A 23,305-nucleotide genomic window follows, 5' to 3' on the forward strand; every position below is an offset into this window, starting at 1 on the left:
TCTCGTCTCTCCTATGCCAACCTCGTCTCGTCTCTATCAACCTCGTCTCTCCTACGCCAACCTCGTCTAGTCTCGTTCAAGCCATGCAGGTCACCTACCTTTCTCTCTTTCTTTTTTCTTTGTATGCTTCTTCGTCAATTTTATTTTCGTGAATTTTTTGTAGTGTGTGCGCGCGCGTGTGTTCGTAAAACATTACCAAGTTAGGGGTCCGATCATGGTGAGCCACGCTCTAATTTTTGGATGTTTAGCAAGAGTGTAACTAGGCTGTATTAGCCGTTCAAAATACTAGTAATTCACGTTCCTCGTCAAACTCCAATAGTTATTACACACTATAAGTAGTACAGGGATGATCTGTAGTGCATTTTTAGTACACACTCTCGTGAGATCCGTGCGCGCGTGCAATATGTGTGTGTGTGTGTGTGTGTGTGTGTTTTTTCTCCTCCAGTCATCTTTTTCTCTCTTTTTTTTCTCTCGGCTAGGACGCGGGATTTTTTTCATGGAGGGGTGGTATGTTAGGTACCACCTCCCGTACCTTTTCTAGCTGGCCTGCATGCACTTGCGTACTCAACTTTTGTCTCCTTTTGTTCCGTTCGCCTGGGTAGCTACTTGCGCGCCCATATTCGCCATAGCTACCCTGGCCCTTTATCTTGCCGTTCAGACTTGATCTCTTTCTCTCTTTTGTCTCACTTGTCAATAATCACCATGTAGTCATTTCGTTCGTCTTAGTCTCTTGTCTCGTAGTCTATAATAAATGTCGTTCCCCCAACCTACCTGTTCCCGTTGTAATGTCTGGATAATGTGTCGTCAGTCGTCCTGTTTCGAACTCAACATTACTATACTTCTTTGGGAGGGAACAACATTTCACCAGAACTTAGTGCGAGATCATCAAACTCCTAAAGAAATAGCCCCTAGTTCAGGCTTGATGCTTTTCTCTCTCTTTTCTCTCTCTCTGTACTCCCTTCTCTGTGGATTCTATTCCGCCATGGTTGGCTCTCATCCTTCGCCGCAACTGATTATCTGGCCGTCTTTGAAGTGCCAAGGGATGTCTCAATAAATACATCAGAAATTGGATGCTCACATTTGCCATGCATGTCTTTGTGTGTGTTTCTGTGACTGCCAGTGATAGCGTTGTGGCTTTACTTGCCGGCAACGCTAGGGCCTTTCAGCCTGTCGTCCATTGCAAGACGGGACGTATTGCATCCTTCCTACGAGGACGCAGTTGGACACTGCGCCACCATTGGCTATTACCTTGGTAGTGAAGAGAACATTCTGGATTGGCGTTTCCATCTTAGGAGCGACTTCACAACTATCGCACTCGATAACGCAGGCCCATATTACATGGCCAAGTCAGCAGCCAGCCCTAGAGTTGTCAGCTTCTCGCCATCAGGCTCGGTAATATTTAGCAATACCGATAACAGTCCGGGAAGGCCTTACCGGTCGCTCTGTTTCGGTAAGCCCCAATTCAGCAGCGTGCATTGAAAGTATTGAGTCACTGCTGTGCTCGCACTGCACTGTAACATGTACCTCAGGGGTATAGCAGCCGGTCCGGCCGGTCCGGCTTTGACCGGACCACTTTATTTCAACGCAATGCCGAAAGGGACCAAAATGCAGGATTTTGCACCCTAAATTCAATTTTCCCGGGGGCACCCCCCCCCCCCCCCCCCCGACCGACCCCCCCCCCCCTCCAGCCGAACCGCCTCCAACTATATTGCAGTGACTGAGTCACATTAGGAAAGCAATGGAAGAAATTGTCTTGCTCTGCTTGCGGCAGGCATAGTGGGATGGTCTAAGACCATGATTGAGAAACAGAGGGCAGACCCAGGTGCTCAAAGTACACTCATAATTTCATGTTCTGTTATTGTATTCGTCTGAAGTATTTTATCCAGGGGACACTGTAGTGTGTTCTCGTTGTATACCAATTTTCAGGGATCTACGATAAGCAGAAGTCCCATACCACGCGAATGGGTTTTCGAATGTCAGTACGAAATGCAAATTGGGTTACATTTCATGCAAAAATCAACTTTGCCAGGATCGATTTCGAACGGACACAGCGTCAAACAGACCTTCACTCAATCATCAAGAGCCAGCTTAGAGCTGAGAATGGCCAGAGGAGAAGGATTTTCAGAGAACCACCAATCCTTGCAGAAAGTTGACACTCCTGGCTCTTCCACCACTGTTTTCCCGCGCTTTTTACAGCGCAGCGGCTTCTTCTCTGAGCAAACTAAAACAGCTTGCATTTAGGCAACAAACTACGCTTTTGCAAGAAATACTGGTGGAGGCACATTCCAAACATATCGCTTCGGTACTTTCGTCGTAACCGAGGGATAGCAAGTTAGCAACTAGCAGAAATATGTGTGTATTTCGAGTCACCTTTGAGCTGTACTGACTTAGAGCACCCTCTGCGACACCAAAATTTGATATGAAAAATCAGCAAACTCCAGGGAAACAGAGCGGATCGAAAGATCCGCTCTGTTTCTGGTTCTAGCGAGCCTGGCCTCAAAACAAACTTGAACAAGAATGATACCTTCCATCCATGAGCAGGATTCTGGCAAGTGATCATTGCTAGTGTGAGTTTCAGCTCGGCAAGCACACACTGTAAAAGTGTCCCGACTTCGAGCACCTGGATCTACCAGGTTCAAGTTGGTACGCTTTCCAACGGCCAAAGAGAGTTGGAAAGCTTGTGTCTTTGTGGGTAACCTGAACATTTGGGCTCATGCAAAATCGCACCGATTTTGGGATTTCCCCACAACTTTTTGCGTCCGCAAAAATGTTGTGCTGGACCGCATTCCTGTCACTTCGCAGTGGCTTTTCGTTGGTGCAGTTTGTATCCCACCCTCCCATCCCTGACTTCTGGGTGTGTGTTTATCGATATATTATCGTATTGGTTTTTCTTATTGGCCATGTGGCTGTTGCAGTTACGACTGCTTTTCTTTTTTAGTTAGAAAACGTAAGGGTGGTGTGTGCGTCGTGGGCCATTGTATGGTTACATACAGCTTCAGATTGTATGGCTAGTGACAGGGGGGTTGAGTCTGCAGGGGAAGAATACAGTGATTGAACTGAAGCTGGATGATGACCGTGTGGTGAGTGTGTGGGGGGTTCGAGATGCCGTCCTGGGGCAGGGATGTCGGTCCTTTAACTTGGACGGGTGTTGTTACATTCATTGTAACATTTTGTCGTTTTCTGTGTGTTTTGCTGTGCGACTATAGTAGCAGCAGTGTCTTGTGCTAATTTTTCTTATGATATCAGGCCCTATGCGTACAATTATTCAAAAAGAAAAAAGAAAAAAAAGATATATCAGGAAGGAGATATAATAATATCAATAATAAAGCCATTGCCGAGCCACCGTACCGTGCTCACAAAAAAAAAAATATATATATATATATATACTCAATCTGCGGACAGCATGCTGTTTCGTTCTTTGTGAACTCATCAGCGCAGCACAGAGGAAATGAGGCCGAACCTGATAGCAATGGAAATAAAAATTTCCAATCAGGCCCGAACGTACCTTGCCAGAGTGCTCAAACTGACAAGTCAGTGAGCTCTGCGTAATGCAAACAGCAAAGGCACTACCCCACATGAGAGTGCTCAACTACTACAAGAGCAGGAGCGAAAATACTCAATCTGCGGACAGCATGCTGTTTCGTTCTTTGTGAACTCATCAGCGCAGCAACAACAACAACAAGGTTGTCAATTTCATAATACTAAAAGCTTTTCACCCATTTTCATCAGTAGTTACATGGGAATGAGCAAGAACGAAAACGAAGCCAGAATTTATACTGGGGGTAGAGAATCAGCAAGAATATTCTTACGCGCCTCAAGTTCACACTACACTACCATAAGAATGTATGGAGCAATGGAAAAATGCGGGAAACAACACATGAGGGGAATGCAGTACCAGAACAAACACGTGATAAAGTTGTCAGTCCGGTTGCAGCTTGAACAGCCGTAGCACCTTGATGTGCTTCTTTTGTCGACACAGCTCTGGCCTCAAACTACGAATGTACAGCGCCTCCAGTGTGATATATATATATATACACACAACAACAAGGTTGTAAGTTTCATAACACTAAAAGCTTTTCACCCATTTTCATCAGTAGGTACATGGGAATGAGCAAGAACGAAAACGAAGCCAGAATTTATACTGGGGGTAGAGAATCAGCAAGAATATTCTTACGCGCCTCAAGTTCACACCACACTACCATAAGAATGTATGGAGCAGTGGAAAAATGCGGGAAACAACACATGAAGGGAATGCAGTACCAGAACAAACACGTGATAAAGTTGTCAGTCCGGTTGCAGCTTGAACAGCCGCAGCACCTTGATGTGCTTCTTTTGTCGACACAGCTCTGGCCTCAAACTGCGAATGTACAGCGCCTCCAGTGTGAATCTGTGCGCGCTGTTCCGGGCTGGTGTGATCACACTGAAGCTGCTGTTGCGTTCCTGCGGGATGCACTCAGGTTGCGCCTGCAAATGCTTTGTGATGGCGCTATCACTTGTCGCCACACGTTTGTCAGGCGGCTTCTTGTACAGCTTGTCTGGGATATGCTGCTTGATCCTTTCCGAGAATCGCTGACATACTGGAGGCGCTGTACATTCGCAGTTTGAGGCCAGAGCTGTGTCGACAAAAGAAGCACATCAAGGTGCTGCGGCTGTTCAAGCTGCAACCGGACTGACAACTTTATCACGTGTTTGTTCTGGTACTGCATTCCCTTCATGTGTTGTTTCCCGCATTTTTCCACTGCTCCATACATTCTTATGGTAGTGTGGTGTGAACTTGAGGCGCGTAAGAATATTCTTGCTGATTCTCTACCCCCAGTATAAATTCTGGCTTCGTTTTCGTTCTTGCTCATTCCCATGTACCTACTGATGAAAATGGGTGAAAAGCTTTTAGTGTTATGAAACTTACAACCTTGTTGTTGTGTGTATATAAATTTTGTTCGCCTACCTCTCTATTTATATATATATATAAATAGAGAGGTAGGTACGTTCGGGCCTGATTGGAAATTTTTATTTTCATTGCTATCAGGTTCGGCCTCATTTTCTCTGTGCTGCGCTGATGAGTTCAAAAAGAACGAAACAGCATGCTGTCCGCAGATTGAGTATTTCGCTCCTGCTCTTGTAGCAGTTGAGCACTCTTGCGTGGGGTAGTGCCTTTGCTGTTTGCGTTATGCAGAGCTCACTGACTTGTCAGTTTGAGCACTCTGGCAAGGTACGTTCGGGCCTGATTGGAAATTTTTATTTTCATTGCTATCAGGTTCGGCCTCATTTTCTCTGTGCTGCGCTGATGAGTTCAAAAAGAACGAAACAGCATGCTGTCCGCAGATTGAGTATATATATATATATATATATATATATATATATATATATATATATATATATATATATATATATATATGTGATAGCGCCATCACAAAGCATTTGCAGGCGCAGCCTGAATGCATCCCACAGGAACGCAACAGCAGCTTCAGTGTGATCACACCAGCCCGAAACAGCGCGCACCGATTCACACTGGAGGCGCTGTACATTCGCAGTTTGAGGCCAGAACTGTGTCGACAAAAGAAGCACATCAAGGTGCTACGGCTGTTCAAGCTGCAACCGGACTGACAACTTTATCACGTGTTTGTTCTGGTACTGCATTCCCCTCATATATATATATATATATAGAAGAATAGAAGTATTTCTTGCGTCGGCAAAAAAGTGCTCAATGTCCTAAGACAGAGCGGGGAGCGCCTACAAAAGAACCTCGAAGCGGTGCAACCTATGCCTATCGGAGAAGATCGCCATAATGAAGAGTGACAAGGCATCGCTCCTCAACACCAGATGCAGCCTGGTCACAAAATGTCGCCACAGCACCAAGTACCTCCTATCGGAGGTGACCTGAACTGTAGACTGCGCTTGCTATCTGTTACACATATACAGAACTCCTGCTATCTAATGTGCATGCATCCTACTTCACTTTATGCACACCACCCGGCCTGCGCGATTGCTCACACTACCACACTTGCCACATTTATCTTCACCTGTGATTCCCACCTAGACTGGCTAGCGTGCTTTTCTCCACCTGTGATTCCCACCTAGGGTGCTTCTTTTCGTCTTTTCTGGTATGTAAAGGGATACTGATGTGAGAGAAGAGTAAGTTGCCTGAAGAGTGCTTTTGCACGAAACTCAGAGTAGCAACACTGAGAAACTTGGAGATCCTTTGTGTCTGAGTGTATATATATATATATATATATATATATATTAACTGGTTTGAGGGAAAGAGACAAACGGGAAAAGTCTGAAGAAAAAATTGACTGCCACCACCAGGACTCGAACCAGGGACCCTCGCTTGTAGCCAGCGATGCTCTAACCACTGAGCTATGGTGTAGTCGTCATCCCATATATATATATATATATTTAAATAGAGACGTAGGCGAACAAAATTTGTATACACACAACAACAAGGTTGTCAGTTTCATAACACTAAAAGCTTTTCACCCATTTTCATCAGTAGATACATGGGAATGAGCAAGAACGAAAACGAAGCCAGAATTTATACTGGGGGTAGAGAATCAGCAAGAATATTCTTACGCGCCTCAAGTTCACACTACACTACCATAAGAATGTATGGAGCAGTGGAAAAATGCGGGAAACAACACATGAGGGGAATGCAGTACCAGAACAAACACGTGATAAAGTTGTCAGTCCGGTTGCAGCTTGAACAGCCGCAGCACCTTGATGTGCTTCTTTTGTCGACACAGCTCTGGCCTCAAACTACGAATGTACAGCGCCTCCAGTGTGAATCTGTGCGCGCTGTTCCGGGCTGGTGTGATGACACTGAAGCTGCTGTTGCGTTCTTGCGGGATGCATTCAGGTTGCGCCTGCAAATGCTTTGTGATGGCGCTATCACTTGTTGCCACACGTTTGTCAGGCGGCTTCTTGTACAGCTTGTCTGGGATATGCTGCTTGATCCTTTCCGAGAATCGCTGACATGTCTCACCAACGTACGTTCGCTCACAGCGACACGCATACTTATAAATAAAATTACTATTTTCAAGAGTTGGTGAAACATCCTTCGCGATAGACCTGAATGCGGGCCTGGTTGTATAAATTACAATGGGGGATACTGTAGGATAGCAGTTCAAAATTGCAGCTTTAATCTTTTTGCGGAAGGCAATGCAATTTGGCCCTTTCCACGGCAATTTTGTGATAATACGCGTTGCAGGTTCAAGTTGTGCAGAAGCTGTATCTGGGCTAGGTTCAAGAACGCTTGTCATGACTCGCTTGAGTACTTTGAGTGGGTAACCGTTAGAACACAGAATATCCTCTAGCTTAGCAATTTCAGCTGATAATAGTGATGGTGAGCAGATGGTTTTAGCTCTGAAAGTTAATGATCTGATCAAATTGATTTTGTTTCTAGTGTCACAAAACGAGTCCCAGCGGGTGTAAAGACCTGTGAACGTCGGCTTTCTATATACTGTGGTGAGCAATTCTGTGGAAGAATGCTTAATCAATACATCAAGAAACGGCAATTCTCCATTATTCTCCTCCTCCATTGTAAACTGGAGAGCTGGGTGAAGATTATTTAAACGCTCAGAGAATTCCAATGCCAGTTTCCGGTTGTGAAATGCTGCGAATGTGTCATCCACATAACGCCTATAGAATTGGGGCCAATGACTGTCTGGAATTGTGTTCTCAAAATGTCCAACAAAGATATTGGCTAGCACGGGGCCCAAGGGTGAACCCATGGCTACTCCGTCCCTCTGTGCGTACATATTGCCGTTGAAACTGAACTGCACGTCTGATGTGGCTTTGAAAAGCAGCTTCTTGAAAAGATCTTGGGGTATTTGCGGGGCTGATATTTCATCATCATGGTATAGCGACTGTATGCAGATATCTATTGTTTCCTTGAGAGGCACGTTTGTAAAGAGGCTGACTACATCGAAAGAGCACAGGAACAGCGATCCAGAGTTCTCTGCCTGCTGCTGGCCAAATTCCCGTACATCATCCACGAACTCGAATGTATCCTTAGTTGCGTGGGCGGAATATTTGTTCAGGACTGGTTTTAGTAATTCAGCTAACCACTTGGCCATTTCGTGTTGGGGAGCATTGATCATGGACAGGATTGGTCGAAGTGGCACGTCTTTCTTATGTATTTTCGGTACGCCATAGAACACAGGTCGGCACGAGCCAACGGGTCGGATCCTGTCGTAATCTATATTGAGTATTTTTCCAGCCTTTTTGTATCGCAATAGGTATGCCTGCAAGGCGCGTTCATCCAGGTAAGTGCGGTCATGCGTTTCCGTCGGTCCCAGGAGTTGAAACTTCGATGCATCAGCCAGAATAGCATTCATCTTGTCATTGTAATCACTTCGCTGCATTATCACCACTCCATTCCCTTTGTCCGGCCTGCTGATTATTATATCTTTGTCATTCTTTATTTTCCTGATGGCTGCCATATGCTTGTCGTTGAGGGGATAATCGGTTTTATCTGCTTTACTGTTACTAAACTCTTCGGCAAGATTCGCCAACGCTGCTTGACACGTATCCCTCTTGGCATCACTCACTGGTACGCAGCGCTCCAATTGATCATTTGTTAGTTCGAATTCTGCCTGCACAATCTCCTTGTCCATTCTGGAACTAGGGGGGACTCCAAACTTCAAGCCCCTGCACAGTACGTCTTTTTCAATATTAGTTAGCATAACTCCGGCCAAGTTGAGTAGGTGGGAGTGTTTTAATTCGCTTGAGCCCTTCTCATAGCGCACCTCCCTCCTGAGTGCATCGTCAAACTTACTTTTGATCCGGCATTGTAATCTTGAGGAGGTCTGGTTGATGAGCTTCGCGAACCTGAAGCGGTCCAGCACGCTAAGGCTCCGATTGACTTCGTGAAGAACACGGCGGTACTCGAGGAGAAAGTGTTCCAAGTCAGCGGCGGTCCTCTCCAGTTCGTCCTTGATAAAGGCGCGTTCGATTCTCCATGGCTTCTTGGCCTTAACTCTCTGCACCCGCTTCTTGATAGAGCGGGGCGCAACGCCGCACGTAAGGCAGTTCCGTAAAAAATCTGCATTCTCACGACCACGGATGATCCGGCCTTTGCACTTTAACACATAATTCAGGTCCTGAATTAGTCGGTGGTCCAGTCGCCGTTTTAAATATTTAAATAGAGACGTAGGCGAACAAAATTTGTATACACACAACAACAAGGTTGTCAGTTTCATAACACTAAAAGCTTTTCACCCATTTTCATCAGTAGATACATGGGAATGAGCAAGAACGAAAACGAAGCCAGAATTTATACTGGGGGTAGAGAATCAGCAAGAATATTCTTACGCGCCTCAAGTTCACACTACACTACCATAAGAATGTATGGAGCAGTGGAAAAATGCGGGAAACAACACATGAGGGGAATGCAGTACCAGAACAAACACGTGATAAAGTTGTCAGTCCGGTTGCAGCTTGAACACTCGTTTTGTGACACTAGAAACAAAATCAATTTGATCAGATCATTAACTTTCAGAGCTAAAACCATCTGCTCACCATCACTATTATCAGCTGAAATTGCTAAGCTAGAGGATATTCTGTGTTCTAACGGTTACCCACTCAAAGTACTCAAGCGAGTCATGACAAGCGTTCTTGAACCTAGCCCAGATACAGCTTCTGCACAACTTGAACCTGCAACGCGTATTATCACAAAATTGCCGTGGAAAGGGCCAAATTGCATTGCCTTCCGCAAAAAGATTAAAGCTGCAATTTTGAACTGCTATCCTACAGTATCCCCCATTGTAATTTATACAACCAGGCCCGCATTCAGGTCTATCGCGAAGGATGTTTCACCAACTCTTGAAAATAGTAATTTTATTTATAAGTATGCGTGTCGCTGTGAGCGAACGTACGTTGGTGAGACATGTCAGCGATTCTCGGAAAGGATCAAGCAGCATATCCCAGACAAGCTGTACAAGAAGCCGCCTGACAAACGTGTGGCAACAAGTGATAGCGCCATCACAAAGCATTTGCAGGCGCAACCTGAATGCATCCCGCAAGAACGCAACAGCAGCTTCAGTGTCATCACACCAGCCCGGAACAGCGCGCACAGATTCACACTGGAGGCGCTGTACATTCGTAGTTTGAGGCCAGAGCTGTGTCGACAAAAGAAGCACATCAAGGTGCTGCGGCTGTTCAAGCTGCAACCGGACTGACAACTTTATCACGTGTTTGTTCTGGTACTGCATTCCCCTCATGTGTTGTTTCCCGCATTTTTCCACTGCTCCATACATTCTTATGGTAGTGTAGTGTGAACTTGAGGCGCGTAAGAATATTCTTGCTGATTCTCTACCCCCAGTATAAATTCTGGCTTCGTTTTCGTTCTTGCTCATTCCCATGTATCTACTGATGAAAATGGGTGAAAAGCTTTTAGTGTTATGAAACTGACAACCTTGTTGTTGTGTGTATATATATATATATATATATATATATATACACACAACAACAAGGTTGTCAGTTTCATAATACCAAAAGCTTTTCACCCATTTTCATCAGTGGTTGAAAATAGTAATTTTATTTATAAGTATGCGTGTCGCTGTGAGCGGACGTACGTTGGTGAGACATGTCAGCGATTCTCGGAAAGGATCAAGCAGCATATCCCAGACAAGCTGTACAAGAAGCCGCCTGACAAACGTGTGGCAACAAGTGATAGCGCCATCACAAAGCATTTGCAGGCGCAGCCTGAATGCATCCCACAGGAACGCAACAGCAGCTTCAGTGTGATCACACCAGCCCGAAACAGCGCGCACCGATTCACACTGGAGGCGCTGTACATTCGCAGTTTGAGGCCAGAACTGTGTCGACAAAAGAAGCACATCAAGGTGCTACGGCTGTTCAAGCTGCAACCGGACTGACAACTTTATCACGTGTTTGTTCTGGTACTGCATTCCCCTCATGTGTTGTTTCCCGCATTTTTCCACTGCTCCATACATTCTTATGGTAGTGTAGTGTGAACTTGAGGCGCGTAAGAATATTCTTGCTGATTCTCTACCCCCAGTATAAATTCTGGCTTCGTTTTCGTTCTTGCTCATTCCCATGTAACCACTGATGAAAATGGGTGAAAAGCTTTTGGTATTATGAAACTGACAACCTTGTTGTTGTGTGTATATAAATTTTGTTCGCCTACCTCTCTATTTATATATATATATATATATATATATATATATATATATAGAACAATAGAAGTATTTCTTGCGTCGGCAAAAAGTGCTCAATGTCCTAAGACAGAGCGGGGTTATACACTCAGACACAAAGGATCTCCAAGTTTCTCAGTGTTGCTACTCTGAGTTTCGTGCAAAAGCACTCTTCAGGCAACAAAATATATATATCAGGAAGGAGATATAATAATATCAATAATAAAGCCATTGCCGAGCCACCGTGCTCACAGCAGAGACTTCTGTGTGTGTTATTGTTGTGAAGTGGACCACAAAGACCTACTAGTAACAGTAAGGGGATTTCTCCAGCCATGCTGCGACACACTGTTTATTGGGAACTCGTGGCCTGGCACGAGAGAAACACTAATGCAGTGAATGGGATTTTGGTCTTTGACCAATTTGTGGTGGGTCTGATCTACTTATCTCCCACCGCTTAGGAGCTGCATCTGCGCCTTGATGGTAGAGGGTGGTGGCGTTCCTACGGATGCGGGAAACTCGGCTTTCAGCCGAGTCTGAAGCGAACCGTAATTTTGTTGTGTTTTTTTTTGCTTCAGAAAAGGAAATTGTTGTCATCCCATTGACGCAGTGCCTTCGTTCTCTTCTTTCCCGTGCGCTTGTCTCCGTTTTAGTGTTATGTAATAACGGATTCATGGACACATCAGTACCCAGTGCGCCTGTATGCAGGTGTCTACCAGGCTGGGTTGGCAAGCGATGTGAAAAACGTGAGTTTGGGAAATTCTGAGATGGTGTCCTGTTTTGGTTCTGCTTGGTTTGGCTTCTTTTTCCAACAATCATTCAGAAGTAGATACTCAGCTCAGCTCACAGACTAGTCAGTTTGAGCCCTGTGGCAAGATGCTTTCAGGCATAGTTTAAATCTGGCTTTTGGTAATTATATTTTTCATTGCTCTCCGGTTCGGCCTCATTTTAGCTGTGCTCCGCTCATGAGTCCACAAAGAACGGATCAGTTCTGCCTCCAGGTTGAGCGGATGCTTATCTAGGGAGTTTTGCGTGGTGAAAAGGGCGTAGCGGTGGGGTTTAAATTGGAGGGAGGGAAGAATCGAAGTCATTGGTGATGCCTTCACAATCTCACTGGCTGTACTGTGATGACATGTGATGGCGTCACTCGTGACGGTGTCATAACATGAGCCGCAATCAGCGAAAACGACCCTTAGAGGTTTCGTAATTTTTTCAAGAAAAATGTAGATTTGTGACGTTCAACGATTTATTGATCGCGCTGCGAACAGCGCGACAAGTTCTTCTTGATCTCCTTGCTTGAATTTATTTGAAGTTAGTTGAAGTGGTGTCGAGTGGCGACTCGAGTGTTCCTTGATCTTGTTGCGATGGCTGCGGACGCCAGAGCTGTTCGCAGAGCACACGCGGCAGTCATTGTGTACAGCTAGCTCGAGCCTGGTGGGGAGTGGATGCTGAAGTAGCCGTTGAAGTTCAGAGTGAGGATGAGACGTTCTTTGGTTCCGACATCGACATCGATGTCGACAGCGAGGCGGAATCGCAGCCGTCATCTTCTGCTGCGTTGCGGCTCAAGGTGGTCGATGACTCGTCAGAGTCGGAAGATGAGGAGTCATCACCTGAGATAAATTCTGAGTCTGGGGCTAGTGACGGTAGCGACGTCGTGTCGTCAGCTGCGCAGGAAGAAATGGAAGACATTGCGGAACGACTCCACGCAGGATGCAGCTGCAAATAAGTCGATCATGTCTCCGCACTCTTCCGCTATTCTTTGTCATTCTAGCTGCTTACTTCGCTATTTCAAAGGTATTCAAGCTGCCTACCCACCTAAAAATGCTGAATATTTATTGTACACATAATTATATCGTACACATACATTGCACCAATTTGGAGTACATCTTGGATATTGGTGTATACACCCGTTTTGAATCGGAATATTGAACTTTTTCTTGGCTGAGGTCCTTCAGTAGATGTGTTTCAACAAATTTCTAACCAAAGAGGAATTTTGAAAAATTTGACCCTAAGGGCTGTTTTCGCTGGTTGAGGCCCACATCATGATGTTGCATGCAGATGATGACTGTAATGATGCCGTTGGACACTGGGACGGTGTCTTTCGTGCTGTCATGACGTCACTGCAGTTCCTGCGTGATAAAAAAGTGGTGAATATATACCTGCATGGTTCCGCTGTTTTCACTGTGATGTTATTGTTTTGAATATAATCAACAGAGCATGGTAAGTCCCACCCGCTCCCCGTGACACCTCCGCCGTTGGAAAAGCTGCCTGCGATGCACTGAGGGCCAATCATCGGTGTCCTTAGGGTACGTTGCAGAGAGCGCATTTCATGGAAACGAAAAGCTGTGTTTTTGTTTTCACTGACATATAGGTGCTGTTGATGGTTTTGCCAGTACAATTTCGTGGGTTGTGCCCAACACCGGGCGGTGTAAACCTACGTACACCGCCCCACTGCAATGTGCCCAGAGCGGCCGCTTCCCGTGGCAACCTGCCCAGGCCTCGTGCGACCGGTGGTATAGTAGCATTGCGACACAGCTACCCCTGCACAGCCCGGCTGCATCAGCCTTCCATCGCTTGGTCAGCGAGCTAACCGTGGCCGGCTTTCACCATCGTATGTCTGTCTGGCTCAACAACACTGGTGTTAGATCCCTGTACAGCCTGAGCAGAGAGGCCCTCAGCGCTCCACATATCAACACTTCTGTCACCCGTGACCGGTGACCCAGTCGGAGATATAATCTGCCAAGGTCAGTTGTTGTATGAGATTGTATTTTGTATCGCAGACCAAACGGGCAATGAGGCCCAAAATTATGATGGCGATAAGGTCACGGCCAAAAGCCAAGAATACAACAAACCTCCACAAAAGAGGGAAATGTACAGACCACAAATACTCGAAAAGAAGAAAAGAAAAAAAGATTACCCACCGTAGTTGTGAATATCTATTTGTTGATACGGTGCTGCCCGGAGAAATCCAAACCCATGTATAAAGTAGCACTGCGTTTGAGAGCACAGACCAGTATGCGTAGTGTTAGGGCTGCGTAGCGCGCGGCAAAATAAAATGAAATTGGATTTCTGTAGCCAGTACGGCAGATGAGAAGAAGAAGCAGCGACGACCCGGCCTTTAATTTGTGGAATCCAATACACCACACCACCACATTGCGCTCTTGGCAGAGTTTGGATCGGCCAAGAGCGCAATGTGGTGGTGTGGTGTATTGGAGTATGGTAGATGTCGATAGGAAATCAAACAGTGTGGAATAAGCGTCAGTGTAGGGATGTTGTTCGTTGGTGGTCGATGTGTGAATGGTTAGGTCCGCAAGACTTGTTTTATGATAGCAATCCTATGATAAAAATAATATAAGATAAAAAAGGAGAAGGAGTCATGACTAACTGTCCACCAGCGTAACCAGATAATATTATACAGTCAGCGAGTTGAAGAGGGCTAGTCAAGAGAGTGCTAAATATTTTCACTGGCTCATAGAGACTGGGGCACTATTCAAGATAGATGTCTACTCAAGAGAGGGTTATAATCGTGCCAGTACGGTAGTATCAATCGGGATGAATAAAGTTTTTGAAGCTCGAAAAGCTCGCATGAGCGGCCACCCAGTAAAAATGTCTACTCGTGAACATGCCCAGGTGCAGCGTCTCAACAGACTTGTTCCGTTTCCTAGCCCACCTCGGTGTGAACACAGTGGAACGAAATCACAGGCCCAGTACACGGTGCAGTACATGCACAGCTCCACGTGAGGATATTATGCTATGTGTACTTTGTGACAATACTGCGACGTGTGCTCCTGTGTGTGTGCTCCTGTCTCCCGTGTGCTCCCGTCCCGCCGGAAAATACGGTGTATTGATCAAACCACCATAGCACAAAGCTATGCCGTTAACCCTTTTACCGCTAATGTCGCCTATATGCGTCATTGAGAATGAGCCGGCCACTAGTGACATGTTTACTTAAAAAAGGCTCATAGTACAGAACAAAAAGGACAATCAAGGCTTGTTTGCTGCTACTCCAAGTTTCATACTCTCGAAATCGTCAGGCAACACTCGCAACTTGAAACTTGAAGTAGCAGCAAACAAGCCTTGATTGTCCTTGTTGTTCTGTTCTGTATTACGCTCTGCCTCCGCCATGGTGTTGAGCACTGTCAGCACACTGGGTGCATTCTTTGGTAAAGTTCATGGCATAAATGTCCATTTCTAGGTTGGCTAGGTTATTCTGTCGTACATGGCCAGTGGGTACAGTCTCCAGTGCTAAAGAGTTGCGCAGCTAGCCATTTGCCCAATTTTTCTAGCATTTTGTCCAGTGGCTGAATGGCACACCCCTGTAGTGGTAAAGTAGTGAAATAATATTGCCCGTCTCCCCCTGGCCCCTGCCACACAACAGCGCAAACAACTTGGTAAAGTTTCTGACTTCTTATACAAACGGAAAGGGCACACGAGGAGAAAGACGAAAACCAGCCTCGAGAAAAAGACAACGGAAAAGACACAAAGAAACAACAAAGAACAAGCAGTAATAAGGGAGCATCTCATAAGTTGGCATTTTGTTTCTAAACGTAACGCATTTCGAAACGGGGGTAGGGGGTAGCGCCCATTTCGGATAGAAAAATGACAGTTCGCACATTTTCTGGATGTGTGCAATACAGTGCTGTGTGCTTGTGCTAGACCGCTTCAGACAGCAGGGTACGGGTGTGTTTTAGGTGTAGATCTAACCCTTGCACTACGCATGCTGACTACTCAGAGGTGTCAAATGTCACACCAGCCTGATCAAACCGTGTACCTGCCACCTGGCCAGCTTTGACAGTACAGTCGTTGTGGAGGAACTCTGTGTGTGTGTGTGTGTACATGTCATTGATTGAACTAAGACTGTAACTACAGTCAGTATCGCCTATAGCGTTGGTGTTTGATTTTGAGCATTTTATCACTATAAGCGATATATTACTATGACCGATACTGCATGCAATGTATGCGAGTGGGGTGTCAAACGACTCAGCGTGCCGTGCCCATACGCACTACATACATGTACAATGTCATGTAGCTGGCTGTAGCTCCTGACACACAAAATCAGCATTTCCTCATGATGGAGGCATATTTTGGCAACTTGTACGAGCAAAACTCACCAAACAACACTCACTGGACAAGTTCTTCACGAAGAAGTAACACCCTGTTCTCCTCTGACATCGCTTGATTTTGCATCAATCACTATAACCGATGCAAAAATAATGTAATAAAGGTCTTTTGAAATAAGAATTTGATCACTATAGGCGATTATTACTATAGACGATTATTACTATACGCGATAACTGTTTATACTTAGTTATGGCAAATGAAAATGAATTTGAGAAATTGATCATTATATCCGGTATATTACTATAGCCGCCAACCTTATAGGCGATACAGACTGTAATACTCACTTGTACTCAGTAGATGTGGTAGTACTACTGTATGTCATTCACTTCAACACTAGCGTCCATGCACAATCATGTACATTGTACATGATTGTGCATACCATGGCATGGATATGTACAGTACAGTAGATCTACACTGAAAATGGACATGCACAGTACAGTAGATCTACACTGAAAATGAGCGATAAGACTTTCAAATAGTGGGGGGGGGGGGGGGGGGAGGAAGGGGGGTAAAGTCTATTCGAAATGCGTTACGTTTACAAAAAGAGTGCGAACTTATGAGATGCTCCCTAAAGCGAAGACAAATCGGGACGACCAATCAGGGACTAATACGTACAGAACACATGCCCAAGACCAAGACAACCAGACCACGGACGAATCACACACGACTCTCATTCCCAGACCAAACTAGCACTGTGCATGTACAGCATTCACTTGACAGTCACTCTCACACAGACGGAAGCAGATCCTCACACTCGAACACCGCGTACTCTTGCATGCACCACATACCATAAACGTCACAAATCACACCATGCTCATACGTACAGACCATACATGACATCAGACACTGATCTCTACGAGACGAGAACCAATTACAACAACATGCGTAAATAATAGTTGAACGGAATTTCGCAACATAATGAAGGTGGAGCAAAAAAATGCACCGTGCTCATAGCTCTCTCCGTTCTGCCTTGTTGTTGACAGCTGATTGGACACACACCAAGGTCACGTTCATGCTGTGGCATGCACGTGTGGCAGTCAAGGCAGCACCACCCGTAACCGCCGCTGACCTGTGGATGATCCCGGTGTTCTGTTCGGCCATGAATATGTCAATTCCGCAATACGACTCCCGCTTCCACCCGGGACTGTTCTATAACGCCATGCGTCAGCTCGGCTTTGCAGGCCCGGAGTTTAATATACCGGTGCAGTCCCTAACGTACGACAGCAGCTTCTACATAGCAAGGATTTCGTCGCCATCTCATTCGCGAATCGATTACACTCCTGGCAAATTACAACCGACGTACAGTCCAGTATGCGTGAGTAAGTCACTACTTTGATGCATTTCAATCCTGCGGGGAATCCCCCCTGTTGGCTCAGGAGCATGTTAAAACACTCATCATGCCTAGAGTCACTACTCCAATGCATTTCAATCCTACGGGGAATCCCCTGTGTTGGCTCCGGAGCATGTAACCCAGATCCGAATTTTCAATTGTACTCATTATAATTATGACGTTTTCTCAAGATTTTTAAACTAAGAAGATCATCACACCAAGAGTATAATTACAAGCTCACAAGAGTGTCAACTCTTGATACCCTTTCTCTGGGGTTCACCAACGGCGAAAACTCACATCACATGGCGTAGTGGTCCAGCTGTACGTTTCCAGTCCGTTTTTTAGCGAGCAGCGAAGTAATAAAAAGCACTCCCTTGCAGAGACTCGCTGTGGTTATGCTACTCACCAGCATGATCACGGCAGCTATTCGGACTGCGCACCCACCATACTTTATTTGTACACAGTATGAAACGTACCTGAGGCACGTGAGGTGAGTTTTTTTGCTGCCAGAGATCCATAATCTTCAGCAGTGTTGCACACTCTTGGGAGCTTATAATTCTACTTGTACTCTTACGCATACTTGTACATTACTAGCATCAGAAAGCACTAATTGAGCGGTGAGAATCCGGAAGTAGTAAACTATCGGTATTTTTCTACTTTCCGATTTGAACGTCTACAGTTCAGCCCTGACCATGTCATACACGCAACTGTCCAAGTCGAGCGCTGTGCAAGTTAACCTTGATATTTGTCCCGAAGAGCGCAGCCCAGCCGCAGCATTTTGCTCAGACCATCTCGGCTGCAATTCTTTCAGGAGCCATTCTGCCCGGGGCCGTTTGAAACAGGATATTGTGCGAAAATACTTGCGGTCCTGAGAATGTCAGTTCTGATTTGCATATAGCTAGGAGTGGACTGTGGACGGATAGGATGAAGAGTAGCCAACACTGCAAGTGCCCAGAAGTCATTGCTGAGCAGTTCTATATCTATTAGAACCATATCCATCACACACTCATACTCAGCCCAAGGCATCAAGGAAATGTTTTGGAGATAGTGTGCTGCTTCGAGTAACTGGTCTTGCCATGCAAAAGGTCGAAGAGCTGGAAAGCAATGCCAGGCCACTGGCAGCAACTGGCACGCGAGGAGCCGCAATAAACCCACATTGTGCCACAATGGGGTTGCAAGGCACAGCCAATGCAATTGGCAACAACTGGCTCGTGAAGAGCCGCAACTAGCGAAGCAAATGACCAGTTAGGAGTAGAGCTAAATGTTCCCTAGTACCATTAGCAAGAGGATAAGATGGGAAGGATGGAGGGTGAAAATTTGATGCTGGCACAAGCTAGAAGTCACCACTAATTAGACTTTGAAGTGAAGCCAACAGCAAGAAAGAAAGAGAAAGTTCAAAGGAAGCAGTTGTGTGACGTCAGGCTAAGCGCACCCAAATCCATGCGCTGGTTGTGTGAGTGCAGTGAGCGAAAGTTCAAAGGAAGCAGTTGTGTGACATCAGGCTAAGCGTGCCCAATTCTATGCGCAGGTAGTGTGAGTGCAGTGCGCAATGCACTGGTGCAGCGGTGCGCGGCAGATGCAAACATGGCAGTGTGATCGGTGGATGCTAACACACACTAACTCCATTACTGCGACATTTGACATAGTGGGGTAGTACATTTGCTGTTTGCGTCATGCAGAGCTCACTGACTTGTCAGTTTGAGCACTCTGGCAAGGTCCGTTCAGGCCTGGTTTAAATCTGGCTATGGAAATCTATTTCTCATTGCTATCAGGCTCGGCCTTATTTTCTCTGTGCTGCACTGATGAGGTACACGAAGGACGAAACAGGTCTGTCCGCAAATTGAGTATTTGATATAGCATCATTGTCAATTCGGTTGAGCAGCACACTGCTCACCTGTGTCAGGGTAACGCAACCAGTGCCAGTTGTGTGGCCATAGGTGGGAAGACTGTCGAACTGCTGATGATGATCCCCAGCATTAACATTGGCAATGCATAGGAGTGGGCGGCGGTCGATGCACCTGGGCTAAACCCCTGCTTCAGAAATATTCTTAGAAGCCTCATCGCCATGCTGCCGACATTGTTAATTTGTTTTGTCTTTGCCTGTGAGAGGTCATGATAGTTCTAATACATTGTTGATTGGATGTAATCCGGTTGCTTTGGTGCTCACAGAGTTGTGCTCGGCAACCGAATCCTTGAACGACTTCAATGAATGCCTTCCATAACAGCTCCTCCGGTACGTTGATCAGTTAATGTGTGTTTGAGTCCTTCTTCACCATGTGTTACTCCAGTTGGGGCCAAAGAAACCTGTCCCATGAGCAGAAAGCAGCACCAAGGCCTGTGCGGCCCCTGCGGCCCTCGGATCGGTTTTGGAGCATGCATGATGTAATTGAATGGAAACGCGCCTCTGCTTTTGGACTCGTGGGTGGGATTTCTCTGGTCGCTCCTATAGTTCTTCAACATGTGGTATTATATGCTTTTCGCTCGGTCAGCACTATCAGTGCATCATCGAAAAGGCAACAAGAAATGGTTTGCTTTGCGTGCCCCCCTCCCACCCCCCCCCCCCCCCCCCAACATGCGACGTGTACATGTATGCTAACCGGAAGTGCTCCACTTCTTAGCAACACACCTTCTCCGGTTAAATAGACTACGAAATTCATTGACAAAGAATAACTCGAGAAAAAAGATGCCAACCACATGATCGCCATGGTGACAACACCATGATCAACATGTTGACAACAGCATGATCATCATGGTGACAACATCATGATCACCATGGTGACAACGGCATGATCACCATGGTGACAGCAGTCCAGGTCTTACAATACAGCGCTCTAGAGAATTGTCTGTGGTCTACTGGAGTTTGGTCGCTTTGTCGTTGTACGGGCTGGTCTGTATTCCTGCTTCATGCGTGCCCGAAAGCTCGTTCAGGTTTCATGAAAAGAAAAACTTGAGTGCGATCATTAGATTGCGTGGTAGCATTGAGTACTAATTGTGTGACCCTCTCCCAGTCAACTTGACTGGTTGCTACATGCCTGATACGATTGGAAAATTATACATGTCGGAATATCCATAGGAATTTTCATTGCTATCTTTCATTCCACCCACCACCCCCCCCCCCCCGCCCACCCCGCCAGTGTTGGGCATTTCGTTGGCATCCCAGTGTTGAACAAGATACACCCTCCCCCTACCTCTACCCCCTCCCCTACCCCCTCCCCTAGGCCCATTGCCAGACATGATATTGCCACCTCAGCGGCGGACATGGCATAGCCAATCCAGGCTGGGTGAAGATCATTAAATGGGTGAAGGTGGGTAAGGTGCGTGAACATGTGTAAGCATGTGTGAGCATGTGTGAGCATGTGTGAGCATGTGTAAACAGTGCAAGCATTCACATGACGCTCTGCACAGCTCTAATCCAATGAAGTGCTTTGTTTATTCTGCACAACTTACTGTACTTTCACTGCAAACAGGACAACAAGGGAAATGGTAGATGTCGCAGTGCTTGCAACAACAGACGACGTCACCGACCAACGGTATACAACCACAGGAGAGGCCAACACTATTCCCGTCAATTCCGTTTATGCCCGTGTGTTTGAAAATGCCGTGATGTCTGCCTCCCTAAACCTCAGCCCCACTGCCCCGAGTCGGGTCGTGCATGCTTCCCTAGCTGCATCTCGTGTTTGCCAGTTAAGTGGTCTTGTCGTTGAGCGAAGCAATTTCAGCCCGTGGGGACTGCAAGAAAGCATCCTCAAGTTCCATCTCCTGCAACTTCTTGTTAGGCTAAGATAACAGGCTGTGTACAATATAAATTACTAAATACAGGTTTCGGAGTACCACAGTGGAGAAACAATACTGTCTAGTTGCAATACTGTCTAGGTGCAAAACTGTCTAGTTGCAACACTGGGCTTCAACATAACAAGCTGTATACAATGTACATTATAATGATAGGTTTCTCAGCACCCCCCCCCCCCCCCCACTGTGGTAGTTTGCAATACACCGTGCAACATTCTGCTTGCACTCCCATTTTGCCCAGTAATGCTGGAATGCATGGTGTGAGATTCCTACTTGAAGTATGTATAATAATATGCTGTATCCTGGCTGGTAGTTTGCAATACACTGTGCAACAGGCTGCTTGCACATACAGTCATTATGTCTAGTAGTAATGCTGCATTGCTGGTGTGCATGGTCTGAGATGCCCTGCTGCATATGTGTAAAGTATGTATCCTGGGTCGTGGCTTGCAGTGCATGCCGTCACAGGCTGCTTGCATTCCCATTAAGTTAATACTAGCATTATGTCTAGCAAGACCGGTATGGCTACTTCCGAAGAAGTTGAGAGCTTGGGATACCTGGATCTAAGGTATGTATGAAAGATGCACTCGCAGCCATGCGCTACCTGTGGTATTCCCCCACGCATGGAAATAGTCATGGTATTGAACGAAGTGTACAGTCATTTTGCCCATCCCATTGCCAGGAACGCTGCTGCTGTCCCTTTGGCGTAACTTTATTCACTAATCTGACATTCACTCACACACGCTCTCACCCACTCTCGTACATGCACTCACCGCCAACGCACCAGTTGCCCTCTCTCTCTCCCCCCCCCCCTCTTCCTCTCTATATCTTTTTCTCTTTTCTCATATCCCTCTCTTTCAGACTCTCATGCTCACTCTCCCACTCACAACGGTGTGCGTTGGGTGACTTGATCACGAGACTACTCTGCAAAGGAGCACACTTGACCTTGACAGACTGCATGGCTTTTTATCACCTACACGCCCATTTTAGTGCTCTAAGTTCTTTGTTGTTGATAAGGGTTTCCTTCTTTCTATCTAGGTGTGTGCACATTCATAAAAATGGGAATATTTGCGGTTTTGTTGCTATCGTAGCTTTCCTGTCTGCTAATAGTGTCACCAGTGTCTTGGCCCATTTCCCTTTGGCTTTGGTGATCGAGAATGGGTTGCGTTCGGTCTTGTATGTATTCGGTTTGGTATTATGCGTGATGGGGATGAAATTATATGCAGCTAGGTATCATTAGGTATCATGCTACCATTCTCAGATACACTGCAAAGGTTCACACTACACGCGTTATGCATAACCGCTAGCTATGCTGCATTCTCACGCTTTTTTTTCATGCTACTCTAGCTATATAACTGGTTGTTTTAGTGATTCTTACTGTGTGACGGTGTTACACTGATGATAGTCACACGAAAACGTTCTGGAATTGTTTCATTTTAATTATTTATACATGGTTATGAGTGCACAATTGATCATTGCTATTTTTTAAAGTTGTTACACCAGCGCTTTGGCCGAGTGATTGTGGGCTTGACTGCGAATCACAAGATCCCGAGTTCGAGACCCGCGCTGTGAGCAGGGAGCGTGTACTGTGCTAGCAAATGCGGTGATGCATGCGTGAACCACTTTACATGCAGTGAACTGCGCCGACACCCACGGTCAACTGGGTACTCACTACTCGGAGTGAGGGTAACATGGATGCAGCTAACGAGGTTAGCCCCCTTGTCGGGCATTGGTTGTGAGACTGACCACCTCACACTCGCCGTTAGGCGCTGCATCTGCCACCCTGGCATCACAGGCATGGTGGTGGCCTGGCACATGCGAAACTTCCTAAGCTGGTTGTGTTTCTCAACGCAATTGTATAGCCGGTGGTAACGCGGACGTGCAAACTTTACTTACTTTACTTGTAGACGTATATTTA

The 23,305-nt window shown here is 46.1% G+C and overlaps 1 protein-coding gene across 1 annotated transcript in view; it reads left to right on the forward strand.

Moving 5' to 3' along the window:
* The window catches only part of LOC135821168 (uncharacterized), a 46,586-nt gene extending 23,744 nt beyond the window's left edge, over positions 1-22,842 (forward strand). Inside the window, exons 7-12 of the mRNA XM_065334239.1 lie at positions 1,121-1,450; positions 11,804-11,896; positions 13,522-13,894; positions 17,255-17,590; positions 19,771-19,834; positions 21,069-22,842. Of these exons, the coding sequence (XP_065190311.1) occupies positions 1,121-1,450; positions 11,804-11,896; positions 13,522-13,868 (770 nt within the window). The 3' untranslated portion in view covers positions 13,869-13,894; positions 17,255-17,590; positions 19,771-19,834; positions 21,069-22,842. The remainder of the gene's footprint in view (positions 1-1,120; positions 1,451-11,803; positions 11,897-13,521; positions 13,895-17,254; positions 17,591-19,770; positions 19,835-21,068) is intronic.
* Positions 22,843-23,305: the final 463 nt, after the last annotated feature.

Source organism: Sycon ciliatum, chromosome 7 (genome assembly GCF_964019385.1).
Source record: "Sycon ciliatum chromosome 7, ocSycCili1.1, whole genome shotgun sequence".
NCBI classification, from domain to species: Eukaryota; Metazoa; Porifera; class Calcarea; order Leucosolenida; family Sycettidae; genus Sycon; species Sycon ciliatum.